We start from the raw sequence: 20,556 nt of genomic DNA, 5'->3' as shown, positions 1-20,556 counted from the left end.
GAAAGCCACAGAGTCACAGACCAATATTTCTCATGAACTTTAAAAACAACAAAACCAATAAATTATTAGCAAATAAACCCAGTCACCAATAAAAAGAATTATATAGCAGGACCAAGTTGTAGCTTTTCTAGATATGTGATACTGTTTTCAATATCTGAAAGTCAATCAGTGCAGTCCATCATATCAACAGGCTGAAAAAGATTTATGTGATCTTATCAACTGAGGCAGAAAAGGCATTTAATTGAATCAAATGCACATACTTTGATGTAAAAAAGAAATCTTAGCAAACCAGAAATGGAGAATGTCCTCAACTTTGTAAAGAATATGTTTTAAAAACAACCCTACAATTAACATTATGCTTAATGGTAAAAGAGTAAATATTTTATCCTTAAGATTGGGAGCAAAATGAGGGTGTCGGCCCTCACTATTGTGATTCAACACAACTGGAAGTTGTAACAAGCACAGTAAGGCTAAGCAGAGAATAAAAGCACATAGATTGAAAATGAAACAGAAAAATGTTCATGTTTGTAAATGACAGGTCTATTTAGAGAATCACAAAGATCTACCAAAAAAATGAAAACAAAACAAAAAGCCATCATAGAATTATTATGTAACTTCAGCAAGGTTGTAGGTTTTAAAATCAAAAGAATACAATTCTAGATAACAACAAATATATAAAAACTGAAATTGAAATACAATAGCATTTACAATTGCATCAAAGAAAACGAAATACTTTGGTATAAGCCTAAAAAACTACATACAGAATCTGAATGCTAAAATTACAAAATGCTAATAAAAGACACTTAACAAAAGATCAAATAAGTGGAGAGACTCGTTGCATTCATGGACTGGAAGACTCAACATAGTAAAGACGTCAACTACCCCCAAACTGATCTATAGGTTTGACATAATGTCTATCATAATCCTAGCAACACCATTTGTATACATATAGCAGGTTTTGTCTAAAGTTTATATGAAAAATTGGGGTGCCTGGGTGGCTCAGTCAGTTAAGCATCCACTTTGGCTCAGGTCTTGATCTCATGGTTCGTGAGCTCGAGCCCCGCATTGGTGCTGACAGTTCAGAGCCTGGAGCCTGCTTCGGATTCTGTGTCTCCCTCTCTCTCTGCCCCTCCCTTGTTCACGCTCTGTCTCTCTCTCTCTCTCAAAAATAAATAAAAGATTAAAAAAATGTCTATCTGAAAAATCAAAATATCTGGAATAGTCTAAAAATCTTAAAAAAATGAGAATAAGTGGGAAGAATCACTATAGCTTACACAAATGTTTAAGATGCAGGTAAACTAAAGACAGCATGATAGTGGCAGAAATATGTATACACATAAAAGAATTGAATAGAATGAAGAACCCAGAAATATATGCACAAAAATATGCCCCACTGACCTTCTCACAAAGATACAAGAGCAATTCAATGCACAACCTCTGTCAAAAGAATGAAACTTGATTCAAATCCAATACCTAACATAAAGCTATATAAAAGTGAACATAGGGGCGCCTGGGTGGCTCAGTCAGTTAAGCGTCCGACTTCAGCTCAGGTCATGATCTCGCGGTCTGTGAGTTCAAGCCCCGCATCGGGCTCGGTGCTGACAGCTCAGAGCCTGGACCCTGTTTTGGATTCTGTGTCTCCCTCTCTCTCTGACCCTCCCCCATTAATGCTCTCTCTCTGTCTCAAAAATAAATAAATGTTAAAAAAATTTTTTTTTAAAGTGAACATAAATGTAAATAAAACTTTTACGAAACAAAAGCAGAATATTCAAGAACCAGGGATAGATATATGGAGCTCCTAGGCTTGATAGCTAAACCACCATTAAAAGGGAAAGTTGATAAATTAACCCTCATCAACATTAAAAACTTCTGACCAATGAGATACCTTATGAACAGGCTGTAAAGACACATTACAGACTGGGAATAAATGTTGGCAAACTACACATCTGGCAAAAGATCTGTATTGAGAATATATAAATTGCTCAAAAATCAAGAGTAAAAACCAAGCAATCCAATTCAAAAATGGGTAAAAGACATTAATAGACATTTCACAGAAGGCAACAAATAAGTACATGAAAATATGTTCAACATCACTGGTCACTAGGAAAATACAAATCAAAATTACATGAGATAATCACTATACATCTATCACAATGGCTAATTTTTTTTTAATTTGATAATATCAAAGGTGACAAAAATGCAATCTTTATCTCTCATATATTGACAGTGTAAATGTAAAATGGTAGAGATGTTCTGAAAAACAGCTTAGTAATTTTTTTCTTAAAAATAAACTTACACTTACCATATGATCTGGCAATCATATTCCCAGACATGTATTCCAGAGAAATAAAAAATTATATCCACACAACGAACTACCCAGAATGTTCACAGAAACATTATTTTTAATAGGTAAATTGGAAACAATCAGAATTATCTCTCAATAGGTAAAGTGTGAAAACATCTAAACCTGGCGTGGGAATGTGGTTATTTAGAAATTCAAATTTTTAAATAGGTTTCAAGTGATTGAGATTTTCTATGATTTCTTCCCTCAATTTTGGTAAGTTGTCCTTTTCAAGGAAACAGTCTATTTCATCTAAACTATAAAATGAATTAGCATAAAGTTTTCCTAATACCCCAAAATATCATCTTATTTTCTGTATGACTAATCATATATCCTTTTATTCCTAATAGTGATGGAATTTTGTTTTGTGCTAGTTTAGCCTTACTAGGGGTTATTAATGCTGTTAGTCCTTTTAAAGAACTAAATTCTGGGCTTAAATTTTTTTTTCTATTCTTTTTCATTTTTCTATCTCATTGATTTCTACCTTTATATGCATTATTTCCTTCATCTACTATGTTTTAACCCTTTGCAGAGTTTTGCATTTTGTATTGGAAGGCAATTAATTTAATGGCAACCTTCCTTAATCCTCTTGTTGCTAAGTTTTAGGCCTTGGGTAGAGAACTGGGGTGATAAGAGTATCTCTTACCCTAGAGTTTGGTCCTTCCTCCTAAGAATTAGCCTTTCTGGTCTCAGCTGAATGTCTAGGGTGTCAGCAAAGTCACCTTACTCTCTCTGGGCTGAAAATCCAACATCTCCCAATACTGTTTGACCGTTAGCATTATCTCCATTCTACTCTCTGCCCTTCAGTAGAGTTTTATCCAGCACATAGGCAGCCTAATCTTTAGTAAGGGACATAAGCATAACTCCCCTCCCCATAAAAAATCATACATCTGATGGCCCCTCTTCTCTGGTCCCGTGTCATGCCCTTTCCAGCTGCTTCAGCAGCACTGAACTCCAAATTCTTTGAGTTCTGCTTGGTTCCAACTCCCTATGCTCTGGTTAAGACTTTATCCTCAGTCAGAGGGCCAAGTTGAATATGACTCACCTTCTGGGCTTTCTTTTCTCTCAGAAAAACTTCCTGATCAGCCTATTGTCAAATGTCTCAAAATAGGATTCTCGTGTATTTTGTTCTGCTTTCTAATTGCAAGTGGTGAAAAAGACAATGTACTAATGATTTTTATTTTCATCCTCTCTCAGTTGCAATGTAGCAGAAGAATCTTATCCTTCACTTGCATTTACTTCTTCCCAATCATCTGTTCAGACACAAGCACACAAACACACACACACACACACACACACACACACACACACACACACATCTCACAGACTAAAGCTAACTTTCTCACATACTTAAAATTTCTTGACTCCTATCTGCATTTTGGGAACAACACAAACTCATGTCTCACATGTGAACCTATTCAGATTCTGTAACCAATATACTTTTGCATCCTCACTATCCCTTTCTATAAGGTCTTTCCACAAAGTAATTCCCACCACTTCCTCCACTGCTCATGTCCTATGAAATCTCAATTAAAATGACTCTGTGTTTCAGGGTTTCTTATTCTTTGCTCCTTAACCCACTTTCTTTCTCAGACCTCTGATAGTTTAAACAACCTTTTTGGATAAGGGATTCCTAAATTCCATATCTGAAAAGTAGTTGTTCTATTTAATCTGCCTTCACAGTAATTGTTACATTATATTTGGGTTTCTGATCTGTTTGCCCAATAATTCTGTGAGGTAGAAAGCATCCTTTTTCTTCCCACCAATGGCACCTTAGCTATATAAAAAACTGCAAATATACACAGCAAAAAGCAAAATTTACCTTTGTAAATGAAGAATCTGGATACAATACTCCTGATTTGTTGTATGCATACACCAGGAAATGAGGGTCTAAAAATGACCTAATTCAACCAAAGTAATAACATTTCATTGTAATAGTAACATTAACAAAAATAGAATCCTGATATTAAGCAATTTACTTTCAATTTTACAAGCTCCAAAAATTAAATGGTCTCATCTCTTGATTATCTGGTTTGCTGACAGTATATTGTGCATATAAGAAAAAATAATAAGCAGTATAATAATATCAGTAGGGACACCATAATGACATAGATTTATGTACAGTAGAAACTAGGACTTCCAGATTCCCATGGCAAAGTTTTCTTTTACATTCAATGATCAATAAAACTCATGTCATAAATATGTTAGTATTTGCTAACAAACAGCCATGGATTGGTAATAAAAATATATGCTTTTCCTGTCAGTTTCCATGAAATTATGCTTTGGTAAAAACAATCCCAGAATTCTCAATGCCTTAAAACAACGATTGTTCTTTACAAGTTTATTACAGAGTCAATTCCACACTACTTTCATTCTAGAACCTGGGTAAAGACATACCTTTTACCCCTGGAACATGTCTTTCTTGTAGCAGAAAGAGAAAAGAAAGTGTAGAGACACACAGTAGTTCTTAAAGACTTTGCTTAGAAGTGGAAGACCAGTGTTTTGCTCAAATTCTGTAAGCTAAATGATCTCTATAGATAAACCTCATATAAATGGTACTGAAGTTTAATCTTCTTACATAGAAGATAGTGATTCTTATGGAACAATCTGACACCATTATTTATTGCCAGGGTTTCTCAAGGATCCAAATATCAAGGGGCAGTTCAAGACCAGAATCAAGGAAGGACTAGAACATTCACAGAGTGTTTGCTTTCACCACTTCTCTTTCCAGACCTGCTTTATCATCTCTCATTCCTGACAGCTTTCCCTTTTCCTCAATTCAAATAACAAAACCAGAGAGCTTCCCAGAAAAAAAGACTGGTATTCATCAGCTCATATTGTACATATATTCAAGGACACGCCAAGTCGCCTGGGTTGGTTTAGATGCAAGTACCTAGAACATGTGGCAAAAAAGCAGAGCCACATTTTAGTAACTAAGCATGTAAATGGAGGTGGTGGAAATGGAAATCCAGAATCATTTCCCAGGAAAAGGAATTTCAACAGGTTTCTGACAAGCACAATTAAAAGGATAACAGTTTAGTTTACAAGTTTATTCATCCTTAGTAAAAATGTATACTTTTGCTTCTACACAAAACAATAAAAAAGTCTGCCTTAGTGAAGTAACAGAAATACAAATGATCATTCAAGGGAAAACAATATCCAATGTAAGGAAAATTAACAACAAAAGGGAAGAAGGCAAAACTTAAAAGCAAGTTCCTAAGGAAGTTGAAGAAATTGATTACAGAAAATAATCATTATTTCAAGAAAATTTAACAAGTTAAAAAGTTAATAAGCTTTCAAAGGAGACCATTTCAGAGAAAAAAAAGACACTCAAACTAAAATAATGACAGTTAAAAATAAATAATTTAATAAATGTGTCAAAGATACTTTGCTGAGAACAGAATTAGAGGCCTAGTCAATAAAGAGAACAAATGGCTGAATAAATAATAAAGGAGATATATTTATTTGATTTATATATATTACATATGTATTTACAATCAATTAACTCATTCTGCACAAATCTGTATGAATGACTCTCAAATAAAAATGTTATGCAAAATGTTGCACAAAAAGCACAGCCTCAAAACCAGAACTACACATAATAACATAATAAGTATCTATTGCTCACACTTCTGGGTCAAGTACGAGTAGCCTTAGCAGTTCTGCTAATGGCGGCCAGGCTTGCTCAATGGTCTGGTATTCAGCTGAATGTTGGGTGATCTAGAGATGATTAGGGCACCTTGGCTGTGCCCCACCTGTCTCCATCTCCCAGAAAGTTGGCCCCAGCATATTTTCATGGGGATGGCAGACAAACAAGATGGAGAGCAGGAACGCAGGGGAGCTTTTTCAAACCTCTGTTTGAATCAAGTCAGCTAAACATCTTTTTGGCCAAAGTCAGTCACATAGCCACAGAATGGGCTACATGATTTGCAGGGCCCGTGGTGAAATGAAAATATGAGGTCTCTTGTTCAAAAGTATTAAGAATCTCAGGGCAGCAACAGCAGAGAATGAAACCATGTACAGGGCATGTCTAACCATAGTGTCCTGGGGGACCACATACCCATGAAATTGGCCTTGCATAAATAAACTCATATCCAAGGGCTGGGAGTGGGGAGGCTGAGGTAGATGTATATATCCTACCTCTTGATGACAGAAACTCAAAGTTATATGGCAAAGAGTGAAGATACAGGGAAAGGTAAAGAATTGGGGTCACTTTATTGGTCTACAATATTAAGATAAATAAATTATATAGAAGAGTACTGTGTCATTTGTGTCTATTTAAAGTAATAGTCAAAACATGATGATTCTTAATCTCTAGGCATACAGATGAATGATAAAATTATGGCAGAAGAATATGTATCAGTATCATAACTGTGATTAGCACTGGGGGGTGAAATAACTGAATATATCTAGGCATGGGAATAACAGATTTCACTATTATTTGCCACGTATGCTTTTTAGAAAAATACATAAATAAAATGCTTGCATGTGTGTCATTCATAGTGATATATATTATTCTCAGAATTTTCCTTTTTTAATTTTTAATCAAAAGAAAAAAGTCAATATAGAAAAATTAAGACAGGGGCGCCTGGGTGGCGCAGTCGGTTAAGCGTCCGACTTCAGCCAGGTCACGATCTCGCGGTCCGTGAGTTCGAGCCCCGCGTCAGGCTCTGGGCTGATGGCTCAGAGCCTGGAGCCTGTTTCCGATTCTGTGTCTCCCTCTCTCTCTGCCCCTCCCCCGTTCATGCTCTGTCTCTCTCTGTCCCAAAAATAATAAAATAAAATAAAATAAAAATAAAATAAAGAAAAATTAAGACAAATATAAACTATGATAAACTATGGACTTTGGGTGATAATGATATGTCAATGTGGAGTCATCAAATATAATGAATGTATCACTCTGGTGGGGCATGTTGATAATGGGGAGGCTATACATGTGTGGGGGGTGGGAGGCACAGGGTATACAGATACTCTCTGTACCTTCTACTCAATTTTGCTGTGAACCTAAAACTGCTCTGAAAAATAAATATTCAACTGGAAATAAGAAACTACAAATAGCTGATAACTGTTTAGAGAAGATATTTAGGGAAATACAAATTGACACGAAGATGTGATATAATATTTTAGCACATATTGCATGCTTTTGAAAATCTAAACTGCTACTTTCTTTCCAGAAACTGAAAATCTCTCTCAAAATCTTAATATAAAATGTGAGTAATAAAGAAGGTTGTTGTGAAAATTAAATTAGTTACTACATGCAAATTGCTTAGAAATACACCTGGCAAATGGCATGTGCTCCTTAAATGTCTGTTACTTTTGTTGTTGTTGTTGTCACTATTATTACTATTACTCATACTTCTTGTTACAGAAACCCATTTCTTAATACCAACCCTACAAAAGAAAACCTCTATTACATAAGAATTTACATACAAGGATGTTTACTGCAGTACTCTCAAGTGATAATTCCTTGAAATAACTTATGTGTCAATATTACATACTATAGAATGCTATCTATTAAAGAATGAGTTAAAATATATACATAGAGCCAGAAAATGAACATTATTAAATAAGACCTGCTAGCAGCAAAACTATTTCCAACTGTGTAAAAACAAACTTAAAAAAAAATAGGTTTCTATATTTTTATTTAAGGGAAAGATGAAATTTAGATAGAAAATGGTAGAAGGGACTTGGGTGGCTCAGTTGGATAAGCATCTGACTTAGATGCCGTGGATCATGATCTCACAGTTCAAGAGTTTAAGGCCTGCAACAGGCTCTCTACTATCAGCACAGAGTCTGCTTCAGGTCCCTCTCTTTGCCACTACACCCTGCTCAAAAATAATAAACATTTTTAAAATTTTTTAAATGTTTATTAATTTTTGAGAGAGACATAGTGTGAGTGAGGGAGGGGCAAAGAGAGAGGGAGACACAGAATCTGAAGTAGGCTCCAGCCTCTGAGCTGTCAGCACAGGGCCCGACGCGGGGCTCGAATTCACAAACCGTGAGATCATGACCTGAGCCGAAGTCAGACACTTAACTGACTGAATCACCCAGGCACCCCAGTAATAAACATTTTTTAAAAAGAATAGAAAATTGTGGAAAGATACACATAAGATTATTAATACTGGTTTCCTCAAAGAGCAAAAGTGGGAAACAGAAAATTTAAGAGATTAAATTATATATTATACCAAGATAAGAAAAAATTATGGCATAATATTTAGTTAAATGCTTAAAATCACATAAATATATAAAATGACATGAAGGTGAACAAAATTAAACAGGGACAAATAGAGTTATTCCTTTAATTATTGCTATTGTGGTTATATTTCAAGGAGTTACATAGAGTAATTTTAATTTACCTAGTTACACATTAATATTTACATCATTAAATCAGAATTTGGCTCCAAAATTAAATTTAAAATCTCAAGATGAAGACTTGAAATTCTAATCTGACTTGAATCACAAAGATGTAACAAGTTAAATATAATAGTCATGCTCTTGTTTAGGCTCAATTTAGGGTAGTGATTGTAAAACTTGAAGAAACTGAAAAGTATATGAAAAGAAGAATGGCCACTTACTGTATTTCAAGATGGAGAGTATATGTTTTCCTGTCAATTTTGATGGCATACATGACCTACAGCAAAGTATTCAGAGAGAAAGTAATTAATAGAAATTTAAAATTCTTAAGTCAGAAGCCATAATTTTTTTTAAATGTAAGTACTCTTTCATACAAACATAGATGGTATCACACATGTCTCAAAATTATATATACATGTATGTTACTATCTTTCTTCAATCTCATCATGTATGACAGAATGAATAATTTCACTAAAATTAAGGAGGCTAAATGTATTTTAAAACTAAGAGCATTGGTCATTAGCATTTATTGTCATATGAAATTTTAATTTGAAATGGGTACATTTAGGAATGTTGGGTAATCTTTGAAGACACTTGAATTTATCTTTTTTTTAATGTTTACTTATTTTTGAGACAGAAAGAGCACCAGTGGGGGAGGGGCAGAGAGCTAGAGGGAGACACAGAATATGAAGTCAGGCACAGAGCCTGACACAGGGCTTGAACCCACAAATTGTGAGATCATGACCTGAGCTGAAGTCGGATGCCTAACCAACTGAGCCATCCAGGCACCCCTTAATTATCTTTTTTCTACTTTACAATTTCTAGCCCAAATAAATGAAAAATTAAAGAATATAACACAGTTTGTGGGGAGCTAAGATGGCGGAGTAGTAGGAAGACCCAAAGTTTGCCTTATCATTTGAACACAGATAAGTATCAAATCATTCTGACTACCCAAGATATCCATCTGAAAACTGACATACCAAAACGCACAACTAGAGGGAGAGAAGAGACCACATTGTGGAAGGTAGGAGATGCAGAGACCTGGTTTCCAGGAAAATGGATTGCATGTGCTACAGAAGGGAGGGAGACCTGGTTACAGAGAGAGGAGAGAGAGAGAAAGACAGAGAGAGGAGCACATAGGGGATCATACAAGGAAAACAATTCTCCCAAAGCCAATGACTGGAAAAATGAGAGGGGGATTTTCCTGAGTTTTTACAACCAGCAAGGCTCAAAGACTGGAGTTTTAGAGTTTGCTCCTGTGGAGAAAGAGGGAAGATGGCCTGGATTCAGACAATCTGAGGATCTCCCTAGGATGCACTGAGAGAGACAATTCCATCCTCTTGGACCACATCGGGGACAGGTGGCATTGCCTCTCTGGGGACAAAAGAGCTGGTGGGTGCCATTGCCCTCCCCTGCCCTTCAGCATAGGTGTGGGGACACCTGCTGAGGGCAGCTAACCTGGACACCTGCTCTTTGCTGTGCTTTACTCCAAACTCCACACCCCTGCACTTTGATGGGACTGCCCTTCCGGGACAACCCTGCATCAGTACGAAAGCAGTGAGACTCCCCCACCAAAGGATCAGCACAGGTGCACACCAGGCCAGGTCCCTAAAGTTTGGAGTTTTAAAACTCAGCTGCCTGACTGGGATAGAGCCCAAAGTGCCCCACGCTGCAGGTGGGGCAGGTGGCCCAGACACAAACAGGGTCAAGACAGCAATCTGAGGGATGCCTGGAACACACAAAGGGAGATTGTTCACCCTTCTGGGAGGGCTTTCCAGACAGCAGCAGGTACAAACACAACCTCTCCGGGGATGATGGAGCTGGCTAGAGCCATTATTCTCTCCCACACCTCTGCATAAACTTAAGTAAGCAGTGCAATGCCAACACTGGCAGCCTAAACCACTTACACCCCAACCCCCTACAGATGCTGCTTTTCTCAGACAACTGTGCCTGAGACCAAGAGCAGTGAGCCTTTCCCCCAGAATACCAGCACCAAACCCCTGCATGCACTATGTCTACTGACCACAGAGTTATGCAAAGCTTCAGCTCTTGGAAATAGTATCAGGTCTCTTTCAATAAGCAGACCAGAGCACACCTAGTTAAAACTTGCCCCATTCTGGCCAAGGTCCAAACACTCCCCACTGTAGGCAAGGAGAAGGTCTACCAAGGACTAACGTGAGGGAAAGAGCAGCCAAAACACAGCAGCAGAGTGGATACAGCATACACCAGAGACACTTCCTGAAGTGCCAGACCCTGAACAATATATAACTTCTTCTTCATAAAGCCATTACTTATAGGAGCAAGAAACATAACAGAAATCCTAACACACAGAAGAAGACAAAGACCTAGACAAAATGCCAAGATAAAGGATTTCATCCCAAAAGGAAACAACAGAAGGTCATACCCAGGGATCTAATCAAAACAGATATAAACAATATGCCTGATCCAGAATTTAAAGCAACAATCATAAAGATACTCACTGAGCTTGAGAAAAGCAGAGAAGACACAAGGGAGTCCCTTACCACAGAGATAAAAGACCTAAAAACTAGTCAGGCCAAAATGAAAAATGCAATAACTGAGATTCAAAACCAACTGGATGTAATGACCACAAGGATGGAAGAAGCAGAGGAATGAATGATACAGAAGATAAAATTATGGAAAATAATGAAGCTGAAAAGAAGAGGGAAAGAATACAACACAGGTCCTCTTTTCAGAATAAAGGAAGCATCCCTAAGCTATCAGAAGTGCTACCCACAGTCTTCTCCCTGTTCTCTTTGGGAAATTGCCTCAGCTAAAAAGTCACACCAAGTCACAATTTCCAAGTTAATGAGAAGCCCAACTCCAGATCTTGATGGACCAGGCCAGCTTCACACTTTGCTGAGACTCAGTTGAGTCTCTGTCTCCCCATTCCTGCTTCCTCCCGTCCTGTCCACAGAGGCTCATCAAAAGAGCATACCCTAATAAACTGCCTTCACAGGAATTTTCTCAAAGACTGCATCCCAAAGAATACAATCTGTGACATCATCATAAAACATAACACGTTCTTCATGGCATAACATACGGTTAATGCCAGAAATTTTCCCACATTTGCAAAAACATGAATTTTGTCACTGGTTGCAGTTTTCTGCATAAGTCATTTTAAATCTTGTATAGTGTTCAGTCTTTTGTAACCCTACAGCTCTTGAAATAGGTGTGTTGAAATCTCCCCCAAATTTTGTGATATTTCTTTCTCATTTTTTTGCCTTAGTTTTTTGTCTTAGGAGCTCTGTTGTTAGGTACAAACACATTTAGTATGGTGGTATCTTCAGGATAAATCAATCATGTTATTATTAAGGTAACTTTTATCTCTAGAAGTACTTCTTCACCTGATATTATTATAGTTGCATCAGCTTACTTTTGATACTTCAGGTTTTTAAAAATGTTTTTTAAAAAATGTTTCATAATCATTTAAAATATAAAGATGCATTCTGAGGATAAAATCAAGTTTCAATTTTCAGAGATGTACTAACATAAAGATGCCTCTCAAATAATTTATTTCACAATAGGTATTGTTAACAGTAATTGTCTAGATGCAAACTAAATGGAAAACAAATTGATTTAAGTACTACTTCTTTAGTAGCTCTCCTCTTTCTATTGTTGAGAATAAATCTGTATAATTTGCCTTCTACAATCTGGGTATTAGATAGGTAATGACATCACCATATATCCAAGGTACTCGAAGCAAAAATATGGTTCATGTAATAGCTGGTCTCTGTCTTACCATTTAAACCCTACTTTTAAAATTTTTATTTTCTTAATTTTTTATATTTTAAATTACTGAATAAAACGGAAATAATAGACACTCCTGTGTTAGTCTGATCCTAAAATGGAATGCTGTGATGTGTAAAACTTTAAGGATGGTTTAGTTATAGATGGCTTTGGTTGGTGCTGTCCTTGTTCCCTGGATCCATTTAAGCACATTGAGGCTATTCTATTCCAAAGAGGAGTATTATATGTGTATTTGGTGAATATGTATGTGTGAATGTGGAATAATTATCTGAGATGTTCTTTTGGATACGTTCACTGATATTTGAAGTATGCTAGTGTGGTAGGTTAATTTAATAAAGTTTTCTAGTATCCACACATCCTTCAACAGAGAGAAAATCTACTTGGTCATAAAGTTCTACAATTATTTGCTACTTTTACTTTTTTTTTTTTTTTTTAATTTTTTTTTTCAACGTTTATTTATTTTTGGGACAGAGAGAGACAGAGCATGAATGGGGGAGGGGCAGAGAGAGAGGGAGACACAGAATGGGAAACAGGCTCCAGGCTCTGAGCCATCAGCCCAGAGCCTGACGCGGGGCTCGAACTCACGGACCGCGAGATCGTGACCTGGCTGAAGTCGGATGCTTAACCGACTGCGCCACCCAGGCGCCCCATTACTTTTACTTTTTAAATATTTTAGTTAAGTAAAAGAACCTATCATTTCCTTTTCTGATACTTTATTTGATCTCTATCAAAGGTACATTAATATTTTAAGCATTATTAAGTGATCTGAAGGATTAACTTATGTTCTTCTCGTGTTCTAGTCTCCGAAAAAGGCACATCATCTTTCCTTGAATATTGTCCAAAAACTTAAAACCATTTGACTAGTAAGATTTTCTGGCAATTTATTTAAATTATTAATTCATAATTAATTCATAAATAACTTCATGATTATAAATATAGTCTATAAGCAGATATTGTATTTCTACCTGAGTCAAAAAAATGTATTTGGGAAAGAAAAAAGAAAACCAAATATCAAGATTGCAGACTTATACCAAACCTATAAATAATTACAAAAATTAAAAATATGAGTGTGCATATATCTAAAAACTAATTCAGTTCAAATTTACTATCTTTAGAAACTGAGATAGACATTCATTCACCTTCTCAACAATTCTCTGTGCTATCTATGAGTCCCAGAAGAAGAGAAAGGGGGGAAGAAAATTTATTTAAAGAAATAATAACTGAAAACATCCCTAATCTGGGGAAGGAAACAGATATTCAGATCCAGGAAGCACAGATAACTTCCAGCAAAATCAACAAAAGCAAGCCAACACCAAGACACACCATAGATTTGCAAAATATAGGGATAAAAAATATTAAAAGTAGAAAGACAAAATAAGTCCTTATTTTAAAAGGGAAGACCCATAAAGCTAGCTAGAGATCTCTCCACAGAAATTTGGCAAGCCTAAAGGGAGTGGCATGATATATTCAAAGTGCCAAATGGGAAAAATCTGCAGCCAAGAATACTTGACCCAGCAAGGCTATCATTCAGAATAGAAGGAAAGATGAAGAGTTTCCCAGACAAACAAAACCCCAAGGAATTCAAGACCACTAAACCAGCCCTGCCAGAAATATTAAAGGATACTCTGTGAGTGTAAAGGAGAGACAAAAAGGGACAAAGACAAGGATCAGAGAAATCACCAGAAACAACACAAAACAAGTAATAAAATGGCAATAAAAATATATCTATCAATAATTACTCTGAATGCAAATGGACTAACTGCTGCAATCAGAAGACATAGGTGTCAGAATGGAAAATAAAACAAGACCCATGTATATGGTGCTTTCAAGAGACTAATATTAGGACTAAAGACACCTGCAGAAGAAAAGTAAGGGGGTGGAGAAATATTTATCACCCAAATGGATGTCAAAAAAAAAGCTGAGTAGCATTACTTAGATAAACTAGATTTTAAAAGAAAGAATGTGGGGCGCCTGGGTGGCGCAGTCGGTTAAGCGTCTGACTTCAGCCAGGTCACGATCTTGCGGTCCGTGAGTTCGAGCCCCGCGTCAGGCTCTGGGCTGATGGCTCAGAGCCTGGAGCCTGTTTCCAATTCTGTGTCTCCCTCTCTCTCTGCCCCTCCCCCGTTCATGCTCTGTATCTCTCTATCCCAAAAATAAAATAAACGTTGAAAAAAAAAATTAAAAAAAAAAAAAAAGAAAGAATGTAACAAGAGACAATGAAGGGTACTATATCATCATAAAGGAAACAATCCAACAAGAAGATATAACAATTGTAAATATTTATGCACTCAACATAAAGGCATCCAAATACATAAAACAGTAAGAAACGTAGAGGAACTAATTGATAATAATGCAATAATAGTAGAACACTTCAACACCACACTTACATCAACGGGAAAATCATCTAAATAGAAAATCAACAAGGAAATAATGGCTTTGAATGACACATTGGGTGAGAGGGACTGAAGAGATATATTCAGAACACTCCCTAAAACAGCAGAATATACATTCTTTTCAAATACACATGTTAACATTCTCCAGAACAGATCTCATATTAGGTACAAATCAGGCCTGAATACAAAAATCCTGAAACCATATCATGTGCCTTTTCTAACCACCACACTATGACCAGAAGTCAACCACAAGAAAAATGTGGAAAGAGCACAAATATATGGAAGTTAAAGAATATGCTACTAAACAATGAATCAGTCAACCAGAAAAGCAAAGAAGAAATTAAAAAAAAAAACACGGAAACAAATGAAAATGAAAATACAATGATCCAAAACCTTTAGGAGCAGCAAGAGTGGTCCTAGGAGGGAAGTACATGACAATACAGGCCTACATCAGGAAGCAAGAAAAATCTCAAATAAACAACTTAACCTTACACTTAATGGAGCTAGAAAAAGAATAGCAAATGAAGCCTAAAGCCAGCAGAAGGAAGGAAATAATAAAGATTAGAGCAGAAATAAATGATACAGAAATTAAAAAAAAAAACAAAAACAAAAAACAATAGGTCAATGAAAACAAGAGCTGGTTCTTTAAAATTGATAAACTTCTAGTCAGGCTTATCAAAAGAAAAGAGAAAAGAACCAAGTAAATAAAAATAGAAATGAGATTATAAAAATAATAACCAACACCACAGAAATACAAACAATTATAAGAGTACTATGAAAATTTGTATGTCAACAAATTGGGACAATCTGGAAGAAATGGATAAATTCCTAGAAACATCTAAACTACCAAAACTGAAACAGGAAGAAACAGAAAACTTTAACAGACCAATAACAAGCAAAGAGATTGAATTAGTAAACAAAACACTCCCAACAAAAAACCAGATGGCTTCACAGGAACACTCCCAACAAAAAAAACAGATGGCTTCGCAGGCAGATCATACCAAACATTTAAAAAGAGTTAATTCTTCTCAAACTATTCCAAAACATGGAGAAGGAAGAAAAACTTCCAAATTCATTCTATGAGCCAGCATTACCCTGGCTCATACCAAAACCAGATACCAAATCCAGATAAAGACTCAACTTAAAAAGAGAATTATAGGCCAATATCTCTGATGAACATGGATGTAAAAATGCTCAATAAAATTCTAGCAAACCAAATCCAACAAAACATTAATCATTCACCAAAATCACATGGGGTTTATTTCTGGGCTGTAAGGATGGTACAATATTCACAAATCAGTCAACATGATTAATAAAATGCCACATTAATAAAATAAAGTATAAGAACCATATGATCATTTCAATAGATGCAGAAAAAGCATATGACAAAGTACAATATGTATTCATGATAACAACCCTCAACAAAGTAGACTTAAAGGGAACATACCTCAACATCATAAAGGTCATATATGACAAACCCACAGCTAATTATCATCCTCAAAGGGGGAAAAACTCAGAGCTTTTCCTCTATGGTCAGGAACAAGACAGGGATGTCACCCTCACCACTGTTATTTAACATAGTACTAGAAGTCCCAGCCTCAGCAATCACACAACAAAAAGTAATAGGAGGCATCCAGATTGGCAAGGAAGAACTAAATGTTTCATTATTTGCAGATGACATGATTATCTATATAGAAAAACCTACAAGATGCCACCAAAAAACTGCTAAAACTGACACATACATGAATTCAGTAAAGTCACAAGATACAAAATCAATGTACAGAAATCAGTTGCATTTCTATATACCAATAATGAAGCAGCAGAAAGAAAAATTAAGAATCCATCCCATTAATTTAAATGAAATTTAGCACCCAAAACAATAAGACACTGGGAATAAACCTAACTGAAGAGTTGAAAATCCTGTACCCTGAAAACTATAAAACACTGATGAAAGAAACTGAAAACATCACAAAGAAATGAAAAGATATTTCATACTCATGGATTAGAAGAACAAATATAGTTAAATATAGTCTACACTACCCAAAGCAATATACACATTCAATGTAATCTCTATCAAAACACCAATCACATTTTTCACAGATATAGAATGAACATTCCTAAAATTTGTATGGACCACAAAAAACACGAATAGCCAAAGCAACCTTGAAAAAGAAAAGCAAAGCTGGAGGCATCACAATTCCAGGCTTCAAGTTATATTACAAAATTAGAGTGATCAAAACAGTATGGTACTGGCACAAAAACAGACACACAATCAATGGAACAGAATAGAAAACCCAGAAATAAACCCACAATTATATGGCCAATTTATATTCAACAAAATAGGAAAGAATATCCAATGGGAAAAAGTCTCTTCAATGAATGATGTTGAGAAAACTGGATGGCAATATGCAAAAGAACAAAACTGGACCACTTTCTTACACCATACACAAATATAATTTCAAAATGTGTTAAAGATCTAAATGTGAGACCTGAAACCATAAAGATCCCAGAGGAGAGCACACGCAGTAATTTTTTCAACTTTGACTAAGTTCTTTCTAGATATATCTTTGGAGGCAAGGGAAACAAAATTAAATTCATCAAAATTAAAAGCTTCTGCACAATGAGGAAGACCAACAAAACTAAAAGGCAACATACAGAATGAGAGAAGATATTGCAAACGACATATCTGATAATGGGTTAGTAACCAAAACATAACAAGAACTTAAACCCAACACCAAAAAAGCAAACAATTCAATTTAGGGGCGCCTGGGTGGCGCAGTCGGTTAAGCATCCGACTTCAGCCAGGTCACGATCTCGCGGTCCGTGAGTTCGAGCCCCGCGTCGGGCTCTGGGCTGATGGCTCAGAGCCTGGAGCCTGTTTCCGATTCTGTGTCTCCCTCTCTCTCTGCCCCTCCCCCGTTCATGCTCTGTCTCTCTCTGTCCCAAAAATAAATAAATGTTGAAAAAAAAAAAAATTAAAAAAAAAAAAAAATGGGTAGAAGACACAAATAAACATTTCTCCAAAGAAGACATCCAGATGGCTAACAGACACATGAAAAGATGCTCAACATCATTCATCATCAGGGAAATGTAAATCAAAACTACAATGAGATAGCACCTCACACCTGTCAGAACCGCTAACTGGCTAAAGAAACAACATATGTTGGCCAGGATGTGGACAAAGAGGAACCCGCTTACACTGTTGGTAGGACTGCAAACTAGTACAGCCACTGTGGTAAAACAGTATGGAGTTTCCTCAAATAGTTAAAACTAGAACTACGCTATGATCCAGGAAATGCACCACTAGTAATTTACCCAAAGAATGCAAAAATACTATTTCAAAGAGATACAAGTACCCCAATGTTTATAACAACATTGTCTACAATAGTCAAATTATGGAAACACCCCAGTGTCCATTGATGCTGAATGCATTAAGGTGATACAGACACACACACACACACACACACACACACACACACACACACTGGAATATTACTCAGCCATAAAAAAGAATGAAATCTTGCCATTTGCAAGGACATGGATGGAGCTAGAGAGTATTAAGATAAGCAGGTCAGAGAAAGACAAATGCCACATGATTTCACTCATATGTGAATTTAAGAAAAAAACAAAAGAGCAAACTGGGAGGAAAAAAGAGAAAGAAGGGCAAAACCAAGAAACAGACTCTTAATTATAGAGAACACACTGATGGTTATCAGAGGGGGTGGAGGGGAGAGATGGGTAAATTGGTGATGGAGACTAAGGAGTGCACTTGTATGAGTACCAGGTGTTGGATGTGAGTGTTGTATCACTAAATTTACACCTGAAGCTAATATTACACTGTATGTTAACTACCTGGAATTTAAATACTTAAAATATAAATAAACAAAAATGGCACAAATAATATATATGTCACACAAATGTCATAGAAATTATACTTAACGAATTATTCATAAAAATCATGCTAATATTAAAAGAGCTTTACCATTGAAAAAAACATTCTGTGCTACCTAGATTTGACAATGTACATGCTTTATTTTAATCATATGAAAAATAACAGTACTTGCATTTTAACAACGATTTATATATGTATATATGAGCAAATATAGGCATTCTTTATATATTGTCATTTTAAAATGACAATATAAATTTTATCATGACCTCACTTATATAGAATATTTAAATGTCCATATTTTGTAGACAAAAAGTCCAGTAGACTGTATATAACATTTTGTGTGATAAGGATTTGGGGCACTTTTTTCTGAGTCTGTGTTTTAAAAATATTTCATAATGTTCATTGGGAAATGAAGAAAAATCAAGACACTTGCTTTCATTCAGACAAAATGACACTTTAACACAGCAGTTAGAACACAAAATTTCAAAGGAATATATGCATGGGCTGATTTGGGTCACGTAGTCCAGTAAAAATAAAGCACTCAAAAAAGAAGTGATTTCTTAATTACATGAGTTTCTGAAACTTCACCATCGGTGTTTGTCTCTATCTTCCGTGGCACTGTAATTTGTAGAAGTGATGTTTCAGGATCTGCAGTAAGGAAAACACCTGTAAGCATTCCCCAGTGCCTGCCAGCATCCTCATTCTTCAGTGGTCCTGTCACATCACATCACTCTTTGAACTTCCACGAACTCACTCTCTCTCTCTCTCTCTCACACACACACACACACACACACACACACACGCAGGTACGTTCCCACCACGGAATCAGACTTTGTGCATTCCAGAAGAGGCTACCTAGAAATGGGACGTGACCCTACCACCTTCCAGAGACACTTTGGGATTTGCTGACCTCAGCCCCAACAGGTGAAGAAGAGCTGCTCTGGAGGCCCCACCTCCCAGAAGCTGCTCGCCCCCTCCTCCAAGTGCAGGGTCAGGCACGTGAGGACAACTGTCCCAGTCCTGTTCTGAGCCCTCCCAGCAGCAGGCCCCGCAGGATCCTGACTCTAGGCGGGCTCTGACAGGACGCAGGGCTCCCCCCAGCCGGGCACAGGGTTCTGGAGCAAGCTTCTGGAGCCCGCCACGCCCACAGGCTCTGCGACAGGTGACCCTCTACGGAGCAGGTCCTACACTCACGATGGCCGGCGGAGGTCAGCCGGCCCAGGCCTGAGAGGATCAGCAGGACAGGCAGCATTGCGCGTCCTGCCGGCCTTGCCACGGTGATGGCGGTTGGCTGCGGAATGGCGGCCGCTCGCGCGCTTGGCCCTGAGCTCCGGGCCTGCAGGGAGTGGGGGCGGCGCGGGCGGCGGGGGCGTGGGGTGACGGGGCGATGGGGGGAGGGGCACGCGGCTGGTCAGCCCGCCCCGCCCCTTCTGCTGACCCGCAAGCACATCCGCAGTCCCGGGCGCCCACCCACTGCCGTCTGTGCTGTGGAGGCACATGGCAGCCTGACCGGTGCCCACGTGGGCTTGGGTTTGGGCTTTCTTTTCCAAACGCGGACATTTGAAACTCATTTAGGGATTACGTAAGAGTCATAAAGTAAAGTTTTCTCCTCTGGAAACGGACCGTCTGCTGGTGAAGCGCTTGGCTGTGTCAATAGTCCACGTGATCGTTTTCTGGCACAATAGCTGAATTACTGTAGTGAAGAAAAACAAAATGGAAATTCACAATATGGTTAGTAGCAGATGGTTGCCTGTTTCAACCGTAGCTACTGACAGAGTTCTATTTAAGTCTTAGGTCGAAACAAATAT

At 37.2% G+C, this 20,556-nt stretch overlaps 1 protein-coding gene across 1 annotated transcript in view; it reads right to left on the bottom strand.

Moving 5' to 3' along the window:
* Positions 1-20,033, bottom strand: part of ADAM18 (ADAM metallopeptidase domain 18) — a 103,950-nt gene extending 83,917 nt beyond the window's left edge. The window contains exons 1-4 of the mRNA XM_032592868.1: positions 19,943-20,033; positions 19,317-19,396; positions 8,917-8,972; positions 4,164-4,242 (exon numbers count right to left, since the gene is read on the bottom strand). Coding sequence (XP_032448759.1) covers positions 4,164-4,242; positions 8,917-8,972; positions 19,317-19,396; positions 19,943-20,000 — 273 coding nt within the window. The 5' untranslated portion in view covers positions 20,001-20,033. The remainder of the gene's footprint in view (positions 1-4,163; positions 4,243-8,916; positions 8,973-19,316; positions 19,397-19,942) is intronic.
* Between the last annotated feature and the right edge of the window lie 523 nt (positions 20,034-20,556).

Source organism: Lynx canadensis, chromosome B1, assembly GCF_007474595.2.
Source record: "Lynx canadensis isolate LIC74 chromosome B1, mLynCan4.pri.v2, whole genome shotgun sequence".
NCBI lineage: Eukaryota > Metazoa > Chordata > Mammalia > Carnivora > Felidae > Lynx > Lynx canadensis.
The sequence above is the reverse complement of the archived record's forward strand: the minus strand, read 5'-3'. Positions and strand labels throughout refer to the sequence as shown.